Source organism: Kogia breviceps, chromosome 1, assembly GCF_026419965.1.
Source record: "Kogia breviceps isolate mKogBre1 chromosome 1, mKogBre1 haplotype 1, whole genome shotgun sequence".
NCBI classification, from domain to species: domain Eukaryota; kingdom Metazoa; phylum Chordata; class Mammalia; order Artiodactyla; family Physeteridae; genus Kogia; species Kogia breviceps.
This window is the reverse complement of record NC_081310.1, coordinates 189865806-189883699: the sequence shown is the minus strand read 5'-3', so window position 1 is coordinate 189883699 and position 17894 is coordinate 189865806. Positions and strand designations below refer to the sequence as shown.

At 61.4% G+C, this 17894-nt stretch overlaps 2 protein-coding genes across 11 annotated transcripts in view; one reads left to right on the top strand and one right to left on the bottom strand.

Moving 5' to 3' along the window:
- The window catches only part of CROCC (ciliary rootlet coiled-coil, rootletin), a 42351-nt gene extending 34344 nt beyond the window's left edge, over positions 1-8007 (top strand). For all 6 annotated transcript variants that reach the window (XM_067016482.1, XM_059073681.2, XM_067016492.1 and 3 more), the window contains 10 exons: positions 668-837; positions 944-1064; positions 1355-1518; positions 3056-3271; positions 3926-4150; positions 4579-4728; positions 5053-5253; positions 5460-5591; positions 6290-6466; positions 7379-8007. In XM_067016482.1, coding sequence (XP_066872583.1) covers positions 668-837; positions 944-1064; positions 1355-1518; positions 3056-3271; positions 3926-4150; positions 4579-4728; positions 5053-5253; positions 5460-5591; positions 6290-6466; positions 7379-7465 — 1643 coding nt within the window. In that variant the 3' untranslated portion in view covers positions 7466-8007. The remainder of the gene's footprint in view (positions 1-667; positions 838-943; positions 1065-1354; positions 1519-3055; positions 3272-3925; positions 4151-4578; positions 4729-5052; positions 5254-5459; positions 5592-6289; positions 6467-7378) is intronic.
- Positions 8008-9152: 1145 nt separating this feature from the next.
- MFAP2 (microfibril associated protein 2) lies at positions 9153-15157 on the bottom strand. Of its 5 annotated transcripts, XM_059074100.2 has the most exons (10): positions 15084-15146; positions 14589-14666; positions 12743-12820; positions 11616-11705; positions 11403-11429; positions 11203-11289; positions 11022-11066; positions 10191-10278; positions 9925-9998; positions 9153-9670 (listed from the first exon to the last, which is right to left on the bottom strand). In XM_059074100.2, exons 3-10 carry the CDS (start codon positions 12777-12779, stop codon positions 9567-9569), a joined length of 552 nt encoding a protein of 183 aa, XP_058930083.1. In that variant the 5' UTR covers positions 12780-12820; positions 14589-14666; positions 15084-15146; the 3' UTR covers positions 9153-9566. The 5 variants fall into 5 exon arrangements, with proteins under 5 accessions (XP_058930083.1, XP_058930103.1, XP_066876340.1 ...); XM_059074120.2 differs by lacking the exon at positions 14589-14666 and having other exon boundaries at positions 15084-15157; XM_067020239.1 differs by lacking the exons at positions 14589-14666; positions 15084-15146 and adding an exon at positions 15000-15069.
- Between the last annotated feature and the right edge of the window lie 2737 nt (positions 15158-17894).

Here is a 17894-nt window from a genome sequence, read left to right as displayed (position 1 = left end):
GGGGCTACTCTTCCTTGTGGTGCGTGGGCTTCTCATTGCGGTGACTTCTCTCGTTGCGGAGCATGGGCTGTAGGCGCACAGGCTTCAGTAGTTGTGGCACATGGGCTCAGTAGTTGTGGCGCGCAGGTTCTAGAGCGCAGGTTCAGTAGTTGTGGCGCACGGGCTTAGTTGCTCCGCGGCATGTGGGATCTTCCCGGACCAGGGCTCGAACCCGTGTCCCCTGCATTGGCAGGTGGGTTCTCAACCACTGCGCCACCAGGGAAGCCTCTGAGGAGTGTTCTTTACACGTAGGAATGGGCCAGGCAAAGAGAAGCCATTGAGAGAGAAGGCAACAGCAGGTACAAAGGCCCTGGTGCCTTTGTAAGAGGGAATGTTCTAGAACGTGGGAGCTGTGGGTGATGTGAAGTGGCCATCTTGTCAAGGGAGAGGGTGATGCTGGTGGAGGTGAGCGACAGGTGATGGCAAGGAAGCTGGGCTTGGTTCTGAGGGTTGGGAGGGCTAGTCAAGGGTTAAGCAGGAGGCTGAGGGGACCCAGTTTCTGCTGTGGGGAGCTCACTGGGCTGCCGGGCTCAGCAGGGATGGGCGAGATGCATTGGGAGCCTGCAGGCACCAACCAGGCAGGAGAGGCCAGTGGCTCCTGCCTCCCGGAGTGTGTCTCCTTCTCTAGGAAGTGGGGAAGGGCTCAGCAGCCCCAAGCCCTTGGAACGCAGCCCTGGGTCCCAGCCACCAGCCCCAGGATCTGCCCCCTCCCCGGCATCTCCAGACCTGGACCCGGAAGCAGTGCGGGGGGCCCTCTGGGAGTTCCTGCAGGAGCTGCGGAGCGCCCAGAGAGAACGGGTGAGGTGGGGCGAGAGTGGCTGCAGGGGGAGCCCCGTGGCCCAGGGCCCTGTGAGGGGCCGCAGGTCGTCAGAGCAGGCCCTTCCCCCTGACATTGGGGTTGCAGGATGAGCTTCGGGCCCAGACGAGGACCCTGAGTCGCCAGCTGGCTGAGGCAGAGGCCGAGAGGGACAGTGCGACCTCACGGGCAAGGCAGCTGCAGAAGGCTGTGGCTGCGAGCGCAGAGGGTGAGCCTAACCCTCTGGGTCCTTGCTTTGCTCTCTTGTGCCCTTAGCAGCCGAGGTGGGAGGCTGTGGGCTTGGCCTGGGCCACTCCTGCGTCCCTGCCCTGGCCGCCGTGGCCTGAGCGGGCTGTCTCCTCTGGGGGCCCCTCCCTGGTCGGCCTCACCCTGTGTCCAGACCCACAGACCCCCCAAGGGCTCAGAGGGGCAAGCCCTGCAGTGGGAGGAGGGCGAGCCTGATTCAGGTCTCAGGCTGCGTGCTCGGCCGGGCCTGACGGGGCTGGGCGGGGGCCGCAGCCCAGCGCAGCGTGGACGGGCGGCTGAGCGGGGCCCAGGCGGAGCTGGCGCTGCAGGAGGAGAGTGCCCGGCACAGCGAGCGGGAGCACCGGGCTGCGCTGGACCAGGTGGCTGCCCTGGAGAGGGGCCTGCAGGCCACCGAGAGCGAGCTCCGGGCCAGCCAGGTAGGCAGGAGCTGAGGGCCGGTGGGAGAGGGCGGTGGGGCGCGGGGGGTCTGTGTGCGCCTGAATGGACGTCTGTAAGTCCTCCTGTGCGCACCTCTGTTCTGTCTGCCTGGGTCTGCCAGCACCCACTGACGTGACCAGCCTGTGACTTTCTCCAAAAGCACATTCAGATTTCATCATCTTGTTCTAAATGAGGTCATTAGGCTACAGAAGAAAGAGCCTGGGCATTTGAAGCTCACAGACCTGGGTTCGAGTTCTTGCCCTGCTGTGTGATTCTCACTCTCCTCATCTATAAAAGGGGGAGAACAATAACTCTCTCCCAGAGACAATGCACATGCACTCTTTTTTTTTTTTTTTTTTTTTTTGCCGTACACGGGCCTCTCACCGTTGTGGCCTCTCCCGTTGCGGAGCGCAGGCTCCGCGGCCATGGCTCACGGGCCCAGCCGCTCCGCGGCATGTGGGATCTTCCCGGACCGGGGCACGAACCCGTGTCCCCTGCATCGGCAGGCGGACTCTCAACCACTGCGCCACCAGGGAAGCCCCTGCACATGCACTCTTAACACACAGACGGTGCTCAGGGCACAGGAAGCACAGGCCCTGGTGGTGATGGTCCAGGCCGCCGAAGCCTTGAGCCCTTCTTGCAGCCACAGATTCCCCCCACTCCCCTTTTCTCCTCTGGCCCTCCATGCCTGTCCCCACAGCCCACCCCAGGCCTCTGGCTCCAGGCCGAGCTTGAGCTGGATTGTTGTGTCTGCGGCTCCGGCTCTGGCCTTGGGCCCAGCCACAGGGGCTGTGGGAGGAGGCCAGGAACAAAGCTGGGCGGGAGCCAGAGTGGGGCTGCTGGGCCCAGACATGGCAGGGTTGGGGCTCTGAGCAGGGTGGAAGCGGGGCAGGCCTGGGCGCTGTTGTAATAACACCCCCTTGCCCCGTCCTGTCTCTAGGATGGTGACAGGAAGAGAAGGACCCCTGTCTGGCTTCCTGCCCTATCCCCACTCCCCAGGTCTCCTTCACCAGCTGACCCCGCATAGGGAAGGGAGCGGTATCATCCTCTAAAACCCGGCAGGGCCCAGGGCTCCTGCCCGACTCAGCTCAGGTCCCACATGCAGCTCTGGGCCCGCCTCTGGAGAGCGATGCAGCAGAGCAGGGAAGCCCTGGAGTCTGCATTTTTACACCTTCCACCCTCACCGCCCTGGGGCTCTGTAGACACCCAGGTTGTGGCATCCCTGGACCAATCCGGTCCCCTGACCACACAGCGGTGAAATAGGGCCAGAGAGCAGGGACGGAGGGATGAGCCTGGATCACACAGCCTGTGAGACTTAGGCAGAACTGGAAAGTGCTCTGGGGTCCTCAAGTCACCCTGTGAACATGTGGGGGGACTGAGGCCCCAAGAGGGTCAGGGGCTGGCCCTGGGTCACACAGCAAGTGGTGTCTGTGACCAATTCCAGGCTGCTCCCCACTTTCTCCTAAGGGTCCTGAGGGATGTGGGAGGCGTGGGGTGGGCTGCACAGTTGGGACCTGAGCCCTGCCCCACCCACAGGAGAAGATCAGCAAGATGAAGGCCAACGAGGTGAAGCTGGAGAGCGACAAGCGCCGTCTGAAGGAGGTGCTGGACGCCTCCGAGAGCCGCAGCGTCAAGCTGGAGCTGCAGCGGCGCTCGCTCGAGGGGGAGCTGCAGCGTAGCCGCCTGGGCCTGAGCGACCGGGAGGCCCAGGCCCAGGCCCTCCAGGAGCGGGTAGACTCCCTGCAGAGGCAGGTAGGGCCCCTCCCCCGACCTCAGGCCCCTCTTCTGCCTGCCCTGGGCCAAGTGCGTTATGGGGACTCTGTTTGATCCTCCCAGCTACCCTGTGAGGCAGGTATTATCATCACCCCATTTCACGGATGGGCGGATGGAAGCTCACAGAGGTGACATCGTTGCCCAAGATCACATAGCTGATAAGAGGCAGGGCCAAAATGAGAATTCAGGGCTGTTTGTTGACGGAGTGTGCACTCAAAGGAGGCATGTGGGACCAGTTAGAGACATAGATTTCACTGTTTTTTTTTTTTTTGCCTTGGCTGCCAGGAAGCTCAGCTCTAAGTGGAATGTTCAGTGGCTCTGCTAGCCCTGCACTGTCACCCGCCTAAGTCAAGAACACAGAAAATGTCAGGGTTGTGGTGGTTACCCTTTCTTCTCCGTAACAGGGAGGAAAGGGGAATGAGAACAGGCGGAAGACCGCGGGGTCTGGGACAGCCAGGTTGATGGCACTCTGTGTGAGGGTAGTTAACTGGCGGTGCGACCGGGCCCAGGCTGTAGTCACCTGAGCCAGTGGGAACGCATGGGAACAGTGAGCATCAGTGAGAAAGGCCTAGAGAGAGGTGGCAGGGGCTTGGGTTAGGCACACCTGGACCATCCTGTCTGTCTTCCCACCAGGTGGCAGACAGTGAGGTGAAGGCAGGGACTCTGCAGCTGACGGTCGAGCGGCTGAGGGGGGCCCTGGCCAAGGTGGAAGAGAGCGAGGGGGTCCTGCGGGACAAGGTGCAGGGCCTGACGGAGGCTCTGACCCAAAGCAGCGCCAGCCTCACCAGCACCCAGGACAAGAACCTGCACATGCAGAAGGCCCTAACTGCCTGTGAACATGACCGCCAAGTGCTCCAAGTATGGGGGTTCCCGGGTCTGGCTGTGGGCGGGCCCAGTGAGAGTTGGCCTACAAAGGCAGGCTTGGGGGCCCTGGTGGAGAGCTGACCCCTGGGACGGTCAATAAGAGCTGCCTTTGAGGGAGGAGGGGGCCCGGTAAGAGCATCAGCCAATGAGGGGAGGCTCTGCAGGGAGGTGGGATCAAGCCTACTAGGACAGAGGCTGCAGGATCCAGGGGCAGGCTAAGGGAAGAGCTGGGGTCTCAGGGCTTCCCCACCTATGCAGGTCAGTGGCTAGGCTGTGGGCCAGGCCTGCTGTCTGGCTTACTCTCCAGGTGAGAGGCCTACCTGTTTAAGGGGCTGTGAACCTGGCCCGGAGGTACCGAGTAGAGATGCCCCTGGCCTCAGGGCCCCCAGGACAGCCTGGTACCATCAGCCCTTGTCCCGCAGGAACGGCTGGAGGCCACACGGCAGGCATTATCCGAGGCAAGGAAGCAGAGCAGCTCCCTGGGCGAGCAGGTGCAGACCATGCGGGGTGAGCTAGCGGACCTGGAGCTGCAGCGGGCGGAGGCCGAGGGCCGGCTGCAACAGCTGCAGGAGGTGAGGGCCAGGGCGGGCCCTTCCGTTCCCAGGACCGTGAGGCCCTCGGTGTCAGGACCTTCTCACCTATCTCCACCTTATCCCAAACCTAGGCCCAGCCTCCTGTGAGGCAGCATGGTTCACTCAGTCCATATCCCCATTATACAGATGGAGAAACTGAGGCCCAGAGAGAACTGTCTGGCCTCGGGTGACCATTCCCTGATGTGGGCCTCATAATAGCCTTGCCTAGCAAGTGGGCTTGGCAGGCTGGCATCATCATCTCCAAGCTTCCAATGCACACCCTGAGGCCCAGAGGGGTTAGGGACTCGCTGGCTTCTGCTGCAGGCGCTGCGGCAACGGCAAGAAGGTGAGGCTGCGGCCCTGCACACGGTCCAGAAGCTGCAGGATGAGCGGCGGCTGCTGCAGGAGCGCCTGGGGAGCGTGCAGCGTGCCCTGGCTCAGCTGGAGGCCGAGAAGCGGGAGGTGGAGCGCTCAGCCCTGCGGCTGGAGAAGGACCGGGTGGCCCTCAAGAGGATGCTGGACAAGGTGGGCTGTGGCCCTAGGGCCCTCCCTTCACTTCCTCTGGGTCCCAGCCCTGGTTGGTCCCACCTGCGTGTCCCCAGGGTGTGGGGGCCGCAAGTCCCCCCGGTCCTGCTACCTGTAATTGAACACCCCTTTCTGAGCTGCTCCCTCTTCCTGGGACCTCCCTCCTTCCCCGGGCACCTTGATCCCCTCCCACTCTCCCCACCTAGGTGGAACGGGAGAAGCTTCGCAGTCATGAGGACACGGTGCGGCTGAGCGCAGAGAAGGGCCACCTGGACCTCACGCTCACGGGGGCTGAGTTGGAGCTGGCCGAGGCCCGGAGGCAGATCCAGCTGCTGGAGGTCTAGCCCCTGCCCACCCAGCCCTGGACACGCTTTCTCTCCCCAGCCCTGGACCCAACTCCGCCCCCACAGTCCACGAGCCCAGAGCCTTGGAGGGGGCGCCCAGAGCCAGGTCCCAGAGGGAGGGGTCCTCCCCAGAGTGGAGAGGAAAGAGACCTGTCAGCACACGCACCTGTGTGCTCACATTGGTTGTGGATGTGAAGAGCTATGAGTGTATGTGAGAGTGTTCTTGCGCGTGTAGCACGAATCTTGTGCATGGATGTGGCATATCTAAGTATTAGGGATATTATCTGTATCTTTGTGTACAGGTCTCTTCTTGTGTGTAGATGTATGTAAGAGTCATTAGGCTTTTGCACATATGCATGCAGCCGTGTGAACACAGGGTTTTACATGCTTGCTTTTATCTATCTACATCTGTATACACATATGGGCTTGTCTCTGTGTTTGAATATGTCGGTGTGTGTATGCCTGAGGGGGGGGTCACTAAGTACCCTGACCCAGGATTTGCAGGCCAGGAGGGCTGGGGGGGTGGGAGAAAAACAAGGGTCTTTCCTACCTTCCCTGCTTTGCCCCAAGGGGCCCTCAGGCTCCCACCCCAGGGAGGTGCCTGACACCCTTTCACACACACGTGCGCGTGCGCGCACACACACACCACACGCACGCACGGCCAGAGGCTTGACCCGCGGTCCCTCCTGCAGGCCCAGGTGGCAGCACTGGAGCAGAAGCACAGCCCAGCGCGGCCGGAGGTGGGCAAGCATCAGCTGGAGCTGCAGCAGGAAGTGGATCGCCTGCGCAGTGCCCAGGTGCAGACGGAGCGCACCCTGGAGGCGCGGGAGCGGGCCCACCGGCAGCGGGTGCGTGGCCTGGAGGAGCAGGTACTCAGGCCTGGTGGGCTCTGGCCCTTCCCCGGGGGGTGGCAGCCTCAGCAGGACTCCCCCTTCGGGAGTCTGGGCCAGGATGGAAGTGTGGAGCTGGGGGAAGGGGGAGGAGGAGGGGAAGGGGGAGGAGGAGGAGGGGAAGGGGGAGGGGGAGGAGGAGGAGGGGAGGGGGAGGAGGAGGAGGGGGAGGGGGAGGAGGAGGAGGGGGAGGGGGAGGGGGCGAGGGAGAGGAGGAAGTGGCGGCAGGGAGAGGGCTGGTAGTAACCTCTTGGGTATAAGCGGTCGATGGCACCCATAACTGAAATGGTCCGGGTGGATCTATGCTGGTATCAGCCATGGCTGGACACAGGGGCTCAAGTGATGTCATTGGAACTCAGTCCCCTTGCCACGGCTCCATGCCCGGGCAGGCCGTCTGCCTGGGTGGCACAGGTGGCCTCAGCGGCTCCAGCCTCGGGTTATCCTAACAACCCATGATCCCAGAGGAGAGAGGGGCCCTTTTCCCTGAGAGCAACAGCAGAAGTCCCAAGGATGATCCCTCATTGCAGGCCCCTCGCGACCATCTCTGCCCTGATCATGTCTGCAGGGCAAGGCTGCTTTGGTAGGCCAGGCCTGGGTCACAGGTCCACCCCTGGAGTCCAGCTAGCGCCAGGCCTGGCCCAGTGGTGAGAGTGGGGATGGGTGGCCCCCAAAGAGAGGCCGAGCAGTCCGGAGACACCCCCCTGCTCCGTGGAGCAAAAGGAGAAGGGGAGGAAATACCCTGGTTCTTAATGACACCTGGTTTTTCTGAAACAGGCAGCACTGGGTCCCTTCTGGTGTCCTTCCATCAGTCACACCCCAGCCCCGCCGCCCCGCTTTCTCTGAAACCAGGCTGGGGTGCTGGGCTGGCCCTACCTCCTCTTTCTTCTCCAGGTGTCCACACTGAAGGGACAGTTGCAGCAGGAGCTTCGAAGGGGCTCAGCTTCGTTCTCCCCCTCCTGCGGCCCCCCAGAGAAGTGAGCATCTTGCTGGCCGGCATCCTGGAGAGCAGCCCCGTGGCCGGGGCGGGACAGGGGAGGGGGCCTCTCAGCACAGTCCACCCCCAGAGCTCAGCTGGGGGTGAGGAGGAGCAGGGGTGGCAGTGCCAGGGCAGGGGGGACTCCGGCACCAGGCCAGACCCGGCAGCACCCACCCAGCCTCGTCAGAGCCAACCACCCTCTGTGGGCTCCCCACTCAGTCCCTCCCCCAGGATGAGCCCCTATGAGGTCCCCCAGGACCAGTTTGAGGTCCTCCCTGAGTGGCCGAGCCAAAGCCAGGGGTTGGAGAGGACCACCCCCCCCTTGTCTCTGGCCGACCCTGGAGCACAGGTTCGCGGGGAAGAGAAGGGCTGTCCAGGCCTGGGGCAGGGGACCTTCTCTGGCTTCCCAGAGATCTCTTTGCCTTAGTTCAGAGTATTTGTCAGGAAATTCCTGAGTTCAGAGTCCCTGTATTTTTATACCTTTGTACAATGTTAACTGTTCAGAACTGTTGTTTTTTGTAACAAGACGACCCCATTTAAAAAAAAAAAAAAAAGGTTTGTACAGATGTGTCCCTTTACTATTAATGTTCCTTCTCCACCTGGGAGACAGGAGTGGGGACAGGAGGGCCCTCGGGCCAGAGGGATGGGGTCCCCTAGTGGGTGCTCAGGGAGATGGGGGCAGCTTTTGAAAGGGCTGTGATGAAAGGTAAGGAACTTACCCACCTCACAGGATGTCGGGATGGGGAGGCCTCCAGGGTCGTGGGCCACCCACCCCATTTAACAGACGGAGCTGTTGAGGTTTGAGATGGGACCCGACCTATGCAGCTCGACTCTTTTCCAGCTGAAGCTTTCTGCCCTTTTCTCTGGTTCCTCCTCAGGACAGGGCCCGCCCTCCGGACAGTAACAGGCATTCCAGGCGGTGTGGTAAACAAGTGCGGGCCTGGGAGTGGACGCGGGGTCTCGCCTTGGCTCCGCTGGGTGATCCTGGGAAAAGCCGCTTAACCTGTTGGAGCCTCAGTTTGCTCCTCTGTAAAATGGGAACCTGCCTCCCGGGGTGGTTATGAGGAAGTACACACAGAAGATGCTCAGTCAGTGTTTCCAAGGAGAAATTCCATTCATCTCATGGAGTCCAGTGGAGTCAGGTCCCGCCCCAGCCCTGCCACTTACCACTGTGGACCCTTGGGTCGCTTACGTAATCTAGGCTTAGTTTCCCTGTCTGTAAGATGCGAATATTAACCGTACCCACCACATAGGCCTGGTTGGAGGGTTAAATAGGGCTGTGTACTGAGCCTTCAGACAGAGCCTTGTCTCCATATGCTGGTCAGAGGGAGGTGTTGTAACAGTTTGCCCTGTTTCTGCCCTCTGAACTGCATCAGCCTTCCCTCCTGCCAAAGCCCTTGATATCAGAGTCCACCAACCTTGACCTCCTGCCTTCCACCCTATACGCTTTCACATGGGTGGATGGGGTACTCACAGACTCACCAAGCAGCCCTGACACACACACACACAGACAACACGCAGACACACACACACCCCTGGGGGCGGGGGGCAGTTGTCATGGCAAGGCCACAGGTCACCTGAACCTACCCTTCTCCCGAAGGGGCCTGGTAGCCTCTCAGTGAGGACATGCAGTGTTGAGGCACCTGGCCATCTCCTCTGTGCCCTTGACCGAAAAAGTGACTCTGAATCTTTTGTAAAAACCTGTTTTTAATTCTGTATAAAACCAAGGTGGTCTATGCCCAGGGGCTGTAGGAAATCCAAGCAGACCAGCTGGGGTGAGGGTCATAGCCTACCTTGGGGGTGGGGCTGGAGTGGGGGACTGTCCTCGGACCGATGGAGAAGGCACATCAGGGGTCCAGGTCCCATAGAGAGGCCTGGGATGGCCCCCACCTGGGGGCAGAGACTGGACACTGGGGAGCCCCCTTTGTGCCCCAAGGGTGGCCACAGGCTGGGGGAAGGGCCTGAGGCAACCCCCGGCGCCGCAGCCACTAACTTTTTACCGGGTAAAAGGAACGTCTGGCTGGGGAGAAAAGCACCAGGTCAGGCAGAGCCTGAGGGCCCCAGATCCGAGGAGGGTCCAGGGCTCGGGGTACCAGTTACACCCTAGCAGCCCCCGCAGCTCCTGGCACAGGAGGCCGCCACAGATTGGCACAGGCCGCTGCTGGCCATCACGCCGCATTTGGAGAACTTGTCACGACACAGGTCAGCTGTTGGGGGTGGCAGGAAGGAGTGGGGGTCAGGGTGCGGCTAGGGGATGGGAACTGCTACCCCCTCCCCAACCGTGGTGATGGGGGATCTTCTGAGGATAAAAAGGAGCCGGGAGGGGGGCTCAGGATTCCCCGGAAGTGGCCCTGGATTGAACACATGTTTAATAAACATCAGATGGGCGTGTGGACGCGTGGATGGGTGATGAGCGGGCAGGGGGGCAGGGGGGCAAAGAGGGGGGTGGAGGCCTTCCTACCTCGCAGGAGCTCCTCGTGGGCACAGACCGTGCGGACACAGATTTCCTTGTTGATGACATACACACGGCGGAGGCTGAGGGGGACGGGGCCAGGGGAAATGTCAGCCCCATCCTCATCCTAACCCGCGGGAGAGCCTGAGACCCAGCCCCTAGGCCTGCGCTTAACCAGAGTTGAGCTCAACCTTGGCATCCGCTAGCTTTCCCCACTCCCGCGCTGCTGGCTGGAGCTGTGGTGCCCCTCTCCCCCCCGCCCCTGCTGCTCTCACCTGTAGAAGCAGACCTCGTTGAGACACTGTTTGCAAGGCTTGTGTATGGAGTAGAGGCGGGTGCACGGGTACTGCTCCTCGCGGCAGTCTGAGTGACAGGTGGGATCAGACGTGGGGGGGCTGCAGCTGGGGGCTTAGAGCTGGGTGGCAGCTCCCAACCACACCCATGGGAGACGGGCTCTCAGGGCCTAGGTACCCCTGCACCCTCAGGCCCAGCCTAGACCCGCGTGCACACACTAACACATGCACGCACGGGAACTGTTGGACCTTGCGAGGCTGTCCGATTTTATCCAGTATATTTATACGTACACAAATTCACAACCACACTTGGAAGAATATATTCAAACACAAATCTATTCCCGCACACAGTCGCAGAAGTCCACAGCAGCCTCACAGGAGGAGGTCTGCACACTCACACGCTGAGCTGTGAGACAGGGTCCCTCACACGCAGCCTGGCTCTCGGGCTCTTGGCCGTGGCCAGGGGAGGCCCGCTGAGCCGGCCTGGGCTTCCTGCCCCATCTTCGCCTCTCCTGCCGCCGAGCACCACCCCGTCCTGCCGCCCTGCCCCAGTGGCTGGGAGTAGAGGCCCCTCCTGAGGCTGCAGCCAACTTGGCCTCCAGCTGGGCCCAGGGGGATCTCCCAGAGCTGCCTCTGGGGGGCCCTGGAGTTGCCAGCCTAAAGCAGGGGCACCTCTGCAAGCCCCTCACCCCACCATCTACCCCAGCGAGAGCAAAAGGCCTGGCTGTCTCTGTCCTCCCAGTGCCACACCCCGCTGCACCCTAACTTCCGGGGCCGTGCCTCTGTCCCTCCAGGTGTCAGGAAGGTTCTTACCTAGAGGCCCAGGCTCCGTGGGCTCCGTCTCTACAGTTCCTGGTTCTGGTGTTGGGGGAGAGGCAGGCAGAGATCACTGGGACGGGTCTATTCAGGGCAGGGTGAGGTCACCTCTCCCCGCCCGGGTCCCCGCCCCGGACAGACCTCCCCACTCCCGGGCTGGCTGGAGCTGGTGGCCTACCTAAGGTGGGAGCTGGGACGACCTCCTGTTGGACTTGCTGCTGGGACTGGAACTGAAACTGCTCCTCCGGGGGCCGAGGAGTCACCTCTGCAATGAGAGATGACAAAAGGGTCTGCTGCCTACTCCCGTCGCCCGCAGGTCTCTACTACGGACTCCCCACCCAGCTGCCCGCCCATCCGATCCTGCCCTCAGCCCTTTACCTTGATAATCATAGTAGTCCGGGTTGTCTGAAAATAAAGATGAATGTGGAATTGGTGGGGGTCAGGCTAGCCCCTGGCCCCAGGTCACCACTGAGCCAGGGACCATACCCCGAGATTCCCATCGCCCTACCACCCCACCTGATCCCTGGCTGGGCCATGCAGATCCAGGGAGCAGGGCTCGGGGGGAGGCCTGGGGGCGGACAAGGCGCTTACCGATCTGGTCGCTATAGTGGGTGTACTGGACGTGGTCTGGGAACGGAGGCAGCGGATCCAGGTCGTACTGGCCCTGAGCCAGCAGGCCTGCTGTGGAGAGGCAAAGCTGAGGGGACGTCCAGCAGGGAAGGGCAGCAGAGGCCCTAAAGCACTTCTGGGGAGGGTAGGTAGAGGTCCCCAGGGCAGGCCTGTAAGACCCTAAGATCCTCAACAGACTCTAGACCCATAGGAGGCAAACGCCTTCCTTGACCATAAAGGCCCTTATACTCCCCTGGTCCTGTGTCACCTCACTGATCATATCCTGCCCCTCTCCCCCACGCTGGCCTCTTGGCTGTTCCTGGAACTCAGCATGCTCCTGCCTGCCCCAGGGCCTTTGCACCTGACTCTCCCTGGGCCTGGGATCCTGATTAGCTTCTCCTCCTTCAAGTCTCAACTGAAATTTCAGCTCTGCTAAGAGGCCGTCGCTGGCCCACCCATACGCTCCATCACATTCTCCTGTTTATTTCCATCATAGCACTCAACATAATCTGACACTTATCACATCTCCCTTCCCTAGACTGGCAGGCAACACCATGAGGGCGGGGGTCTTTCTGCCTGGTTCATCACTGTATTCCCAGGGCCTAGCCCAGTGCCTGGCACAAAGTAGGAGCTCCACAAATACCTGTTAAATTCATGAATGTTAGACCTGGCAGGGCCTTTGGGGTCCCCATTGATAACTCCTCATTTTGACTAACAGGGACTTCTCCAAGGTCAAGATTGTATAGGTTAGTTGGTCCCAAAGGGGTCTAGAACCCAGGCCTTCAGACTCCCTGCCTTAGGGGCCTCCATTCCTGCACCTCAGCTCCTGGGAGAGTCAGTAAGTAAGAAGAAAAATGTGGATCCTGGTGTCTGGGCCCGCTCTCCAGAATCCTGCCAGTCTGCTGCTGAGGAGGGGCCCAGGAGATGCCTCTAGTCTTTGGGAGGGGTTGCCAGCCCTTGTCTGTGGCCCAAGAGGTAGACGGCCCTGGGAGCGATGGAGCTGAGTTCTGGCCATAGGACACGACAAAAGCTTACTGCCAGCTCCCTTCCCCTACAAACCCCACTCCCACCCACATAAAGGGAGCCCCACCCACCTAGGTGCCACTTACCGGGCAGGAACAGCAGGAAGAGGTAGGCAGCTCTCATGGTTACACAACGAGGCGGGCTGGACTGGTGTCAGGGGACAGCTGGAGGAAGAGGAGAGGGCAAGCTGCACCCCGGGGCCACTACCCCAGGGCTGCAGAGCCCACTTCTGCTCCCTCGAATTCGGTCTGGAAAAGGAGGGATTCGGAACAGAAGCCAGGCAGGTGGAGGGTCATGGAGCCTGGGCCCAGGGGGAGGGGGGACTACTTTGGAGGGACATCCTCTGTCCCTGATGGCCCACTGGGTGTTCGGGTCCCGAGGGACTCAGCCTCCAACCTGGCTCCAGAGTTGATCTTGCCAAACAGACCCTACCCTGCCCTGCTCATTAAATGGCCATTTCTAATCCTCTATCAGCCCTGCCCCTGCTCTCCTTGCCACAGCCATGCCCACCCTCTGGTTCAGCACTTGCCCAGGTGTCTAATGCACTGATCCTGACCCCAGGCCCATCCTCGGGACCCCAACCCTGCCCAGCCAACATCACAGCCCAGGCTCAGCAGGAAACCACATGTGAGCCTGGGCCTCGGGGGCCCCTGGGACAGCCAGGCCTGGGCAGGGCTCCCACCCCTAGAAGATTCCTCTCCTGCCAGGCCTCCAGGCCTCCCAAGACCTGGCTGACTTCATCGCACACTCACGAGACTGGGACTGAGGTCTACTTGTCTGCTGCAGCAGGAAGCACTTAGGGTGGAGTCTGAAAAGCGCCTCTCGGATCCTAGAGGGTAGCGCCGAAGGGGACCGTGATGTCCCCCAACCTGACATTGTATGACAAGTGTTATGTGTGTAGTTTTGGGGGGAGTGGGCCGTGGTCCTTAGCTTTCACCGGACTCTTGAAGTTCAAGAACTCCTGGTTGAGTCCAGCCTCCAGTCTTTGGCCCCACAGTGGACTTGGCAGAATCTACAGGTCCTCTTGCCCAGTCCCAGCTCAGTGCGGGGCAGCCCCAAGGCTGTCAACCTTCTGCCAGGAGGGCTGGGAGAGAGTCCCCGGGCTCAGCCATCGGGAGGACCCCCGCCCTGCCACAACAAAAGGAGTTCTTCCAGATAGCTGAATGGAAACCTAACTTTGCGAGTCGAGGGAGGGGGGAGGGAAGGGGCAGAAACACGGGCATCTTTCCCTCCTTCTGCCCAATCCCAACGCTTTCGTGACCCAGTGCCTGTCTCGTGCATTCAGCCTCTCACTCCCCCCTCAACCCTGACTGCAGTCGAGGGGGTGGGTGGGGATGGGGTGGGGTGGCGGAGGCGAGACCCGTGACTCAAGCTGCCCCGCGGGCCGGGGACATCTGGCTCCCACATCCCCATTCTGAGCACCTTTGGCCTCCTCTTGGGGGGGGACTGAAAGGCCTGGAACTCCCCACAAGACCTCACTGTCCCCTACTTGCCCCCCAGGCTGGTGGTGGGCAGGCTAGCTGGAGCCGTCACCACTCCGGAGAAGGCCCCGAGCTGGGGAGGTTGGTTGGGGGGCGGGGGGTTCTGTGGGTCCCCAAAGCCCCTCCCAGGCGTCTCAGCCCCCTGCGAGGAGGAGTCTTTCCTTCCCTCGGAGGTTGAGCACCCAGGCCCGGGCTTATCGGGGGAAGGAGGGCTGGGCTGTAAAGAGGATAGACCCCGTGGCAGAAGCGGGTCCCTCCAAGGGACCACACATCCAAGCACATCTAGACGACAGACTGTTTGGGTGTCGGGAGGCCGGGACCTGCCTAGGAGGCCTGTTCCCGGACCCTGGCCCCTTCCACGGCTGGGACGCCCCCTCCCCTCTGTGCCTGGCGAGGAGGGGCACTAGCGGGGCCTCCTCCGGTCCCCCTGCCCCCACGCTCACTGACTCACTCTGCTGGAGGCTCTGTCTGCTCCAGAGGCCGGGCTGGGGTCCGGCTGGAGGAAACCAGATGTTGCTGCGCCGCACAGCTGGGAACGATCAACCACGGAAACTCGCTCCCTCGCGCTCCCTCGGTCTCTGATCTCTCTTTGTCTCCCGCGTCTCTGTCCCCGCCGCTCCCGCCGGACACCCACACCCCAGCCGCCGCATTCCAACCTCCCAGGGAGAACAAAAGCCGCCCCATCCCCGACGCCCCCCAAATCGGGCTCCCCTCCCTTCCCAACTCGCGTCTTCCCCTCCAAACGACCCCAAACTTTCCAAGTGCCCTCTTAGCATCTGCTCAGACGGCCCCGGACTCAGGGATCCCGAAAGGAAAGCCGCCCCCAGGATCGGGGACCCGCAGAGCCCCGCACCCTCAGTACCTGGGGGCCCTCCGACGTCGCGGCCCACGACCCAGTCCCCCCTCGCGCCCCCGGCCCGGTCAGGCCGGCCAGGCCCGCGCCTACCTGGCCGGGTCACTCCGCGGCCCGCTCCGAGTCCGCCCGCCGGAGCCGCCCCTTTGCCCGCTCCGAACCCCCCTCCGGGCCCCCGACGGGGCCGGCGCCCGCCCTCCAGCCTGGATCCGCTGGGTCCTAACGCGAGCGCCGCCGCCGCCGCCGGGGCCACCACGCCGCGACCTCGGGTCTTCAACCCTCTTCTGGGGGCAGCTCCGCGGGGAGGAGGCGCCCGCGGAGCCATCCTCACGTCTGTTCAGCACTTTCCGCTGTGCAAAACGCTTTCTCCTCAAGGCCTCATGACAGCTGGAGCGCAAAGTGGTGAGATGGGTGAAGTGGGCGTGCTGCCCCCATTTTACAGAGGAGGCTCCGAAAGACGACTCGCCCACCGCCGCTCAGGGAGAAGTAGCCTTGCCCTCCCTTTTGGCTTCTCCCAGCTTCCGGGACACCTTTCCTGGCCTGGTTTTCCTTCTGCCTCTCTGGTTGTGCCTTCCGGGTCTCCCTAGCCAGCTCCTGGCCACAGCTGCCTTCCATAACCAGCATTTCTTTGAAACCACAGGCTACAGGCTACCGGGCCTGGCTGCACGAATGTCCCCGAGGCACATCCAATTCAACAGGATCCAAGTCCAAATTCACAACATCCCGACTTTCCCCAGACCCGGCCCTTGGAGGTGTTCCCGTGCAGGGAATGAGCCCACCATCCTTCCCTTCCCCCGCTAACTGTAACTGCCCTGCGCTCAACCCCTGCAGCCAATCCAGCTCCCACCTGACTCTAAGCCCATCTGACTCTAAGACCTGCAATCTAGGCCTTTGCAAACGGGCCCTGCCCTCACCCACTCACCTCAGACAGGGTGGGCGCAGGAAGGCTTCTACCTAAAGCCTTTCACTGGCTTCCCAAGGCACCCGGGAACAAGGCTAAACTCCCCGGGGCCCCCAAAGACCCTACCTTTCCTCACAGTGTGGCTCTGCCTCCTCATCCCCTCTGCCTGGTCTCCCCAAAGCCTCAATGGCTTTTTGGCTGATTCTCATTAAACCCCTCCCTTCCTCCACCTGCCACCAGGCCTTTGCTCAAGAAGCATTTGTTCCTTCTGGAACACTGGTGAGGTTTTCCTCCTTCAGATTGTAGATCAAACCCTCCCTTCCTCAGAGGCGACTTCCCTTTCTTCCTGTTAGAGCTCTTAAGCATCTTCTGCTTTACCGGTCACAGCTGTAGCCCTAGGTCTGTGGCTATGTGAGCGCCGCTCCTCTCCCCGCTGAGCCTGTCAGCCACGTGAAGACAGGGACAAGGTCTGCTTTTGCTCATCCTCAGTGTTTGCTCACTAGGCACAGTGCCAGGCTCAGAGCAGATGTTCAGTAAACATGTGTGGAAGGAATAAATGAACGTACAGCGGATTCTCCTGGGAGGCTGGCCGGGTGTGGGGTTGCAGGTCTCCTGCCCCTGGGGCAGTCCTGCCTGGTCACGGGAACCTAGGCCTGGGGCAGGGGCCTCAGGCTGGGAGGGGGATCAAGATGGCGCTTGATTCGGGCCCTCACCTTCAGGTCTCCTGGCCTCCCCTTAGGCTGCTTGGCCCTTAGACACTGAATACTGTTAGGCAGGGACTGCCCATGTCCCATGCATCGTTTGTTCCCTGGTGCTGGTCAAGTGAATGGGTGACCGAATAACTATCTGCCAGCCCGCCCCGCTCCCCGCTCCAGTGTCTGTGGCAGAATAGCAGGGATTTTTGTCACCTGGAGCACGATAGGCCCCGGGGGGCCAGCCCGGCCCTCTCTGCCCTTCCTTAGCCCTTCACTGCTGCCAGATGCAACCCCACTAGTGTAGGAGAGGAAACCGCCTAGCAGAACTGCCGTCCCCTACGCTTGACAAAAAGGGGAAACTGAAGCCTCAGAGCTGCCACCTCTAGTGTCCTGGCTCCCAGATCCTCTGCTGCTACCCACTCCTCTGGCTCTAAGGACCCAAGCGCAGGTGGCAGCTATCCGGGGAGGGAGTAGCAGGTGTGGGGACTCTTCTCCCAGTGTTCTTGGAGATTTACTCCTTCCCCGCTCGCCTCTCACACCACGTTGTAAACTGCACCCAGGCAGAGGTCATGGGTTTTGTTCACCGCTGTAGCCCCTGTGCCTGGCGCATGACTGCCCAACAAAAGCACGAATAATCAGCTAGGGGTAGAGGCGGGATTCAGACCCAGGCCTCGCCGTGTCCTCCAGCCTCCCTTTGAACAGCATCTGCCACCCTGAACCATTGCTGTCTGATGATTCAGTGCCCAGTGCAGAGGGTCTGCGGCTGCGCCTGGTGTCACAGGTTACCTCTTCACGCCCCCAATCCTTGCCCTCAGTTGGAGTCAACATTCGCTGAGCTCCTACAAGGGTGGGCTGGGGGTGGTGCCAGGGCTTCCAATAATGAGGTTGGTGGGGGCTTTTCTTTCCTGTTGTTCCCCTGCCCAGCACAGATGGACCAGATGACCGAGCTGCATCTCCAGAGCAGGGCTTGGCGAGGGTCCCACTGGTGGTATGAGGTCAGAAGCACCCACCCTTCCCTGGGGGATGGTGCACGTGGTTCTGGCTGGGAAATGTGGGCTCAGAGCCTGGACTGCATCTGAGGGAAGAACTGGACCATAAACACATCCCAGGATGCGGGAGGTGGGGAAAGCAGGGAACTGCCCCAGTTAAATGCCTTGTAGGTGCTGGCACTTGAGTCAAGCCCATTCTCTCCTGCCCCTGCAGGAGGGTAGGACGGTTAAGAGTGTGGACTCTGGAATCAAAGCAATCTGGTCCCAGCTCTGACTACCTGCAAGACCTCTAAGCCTCAGTTTCCATATCTGTAAAAGG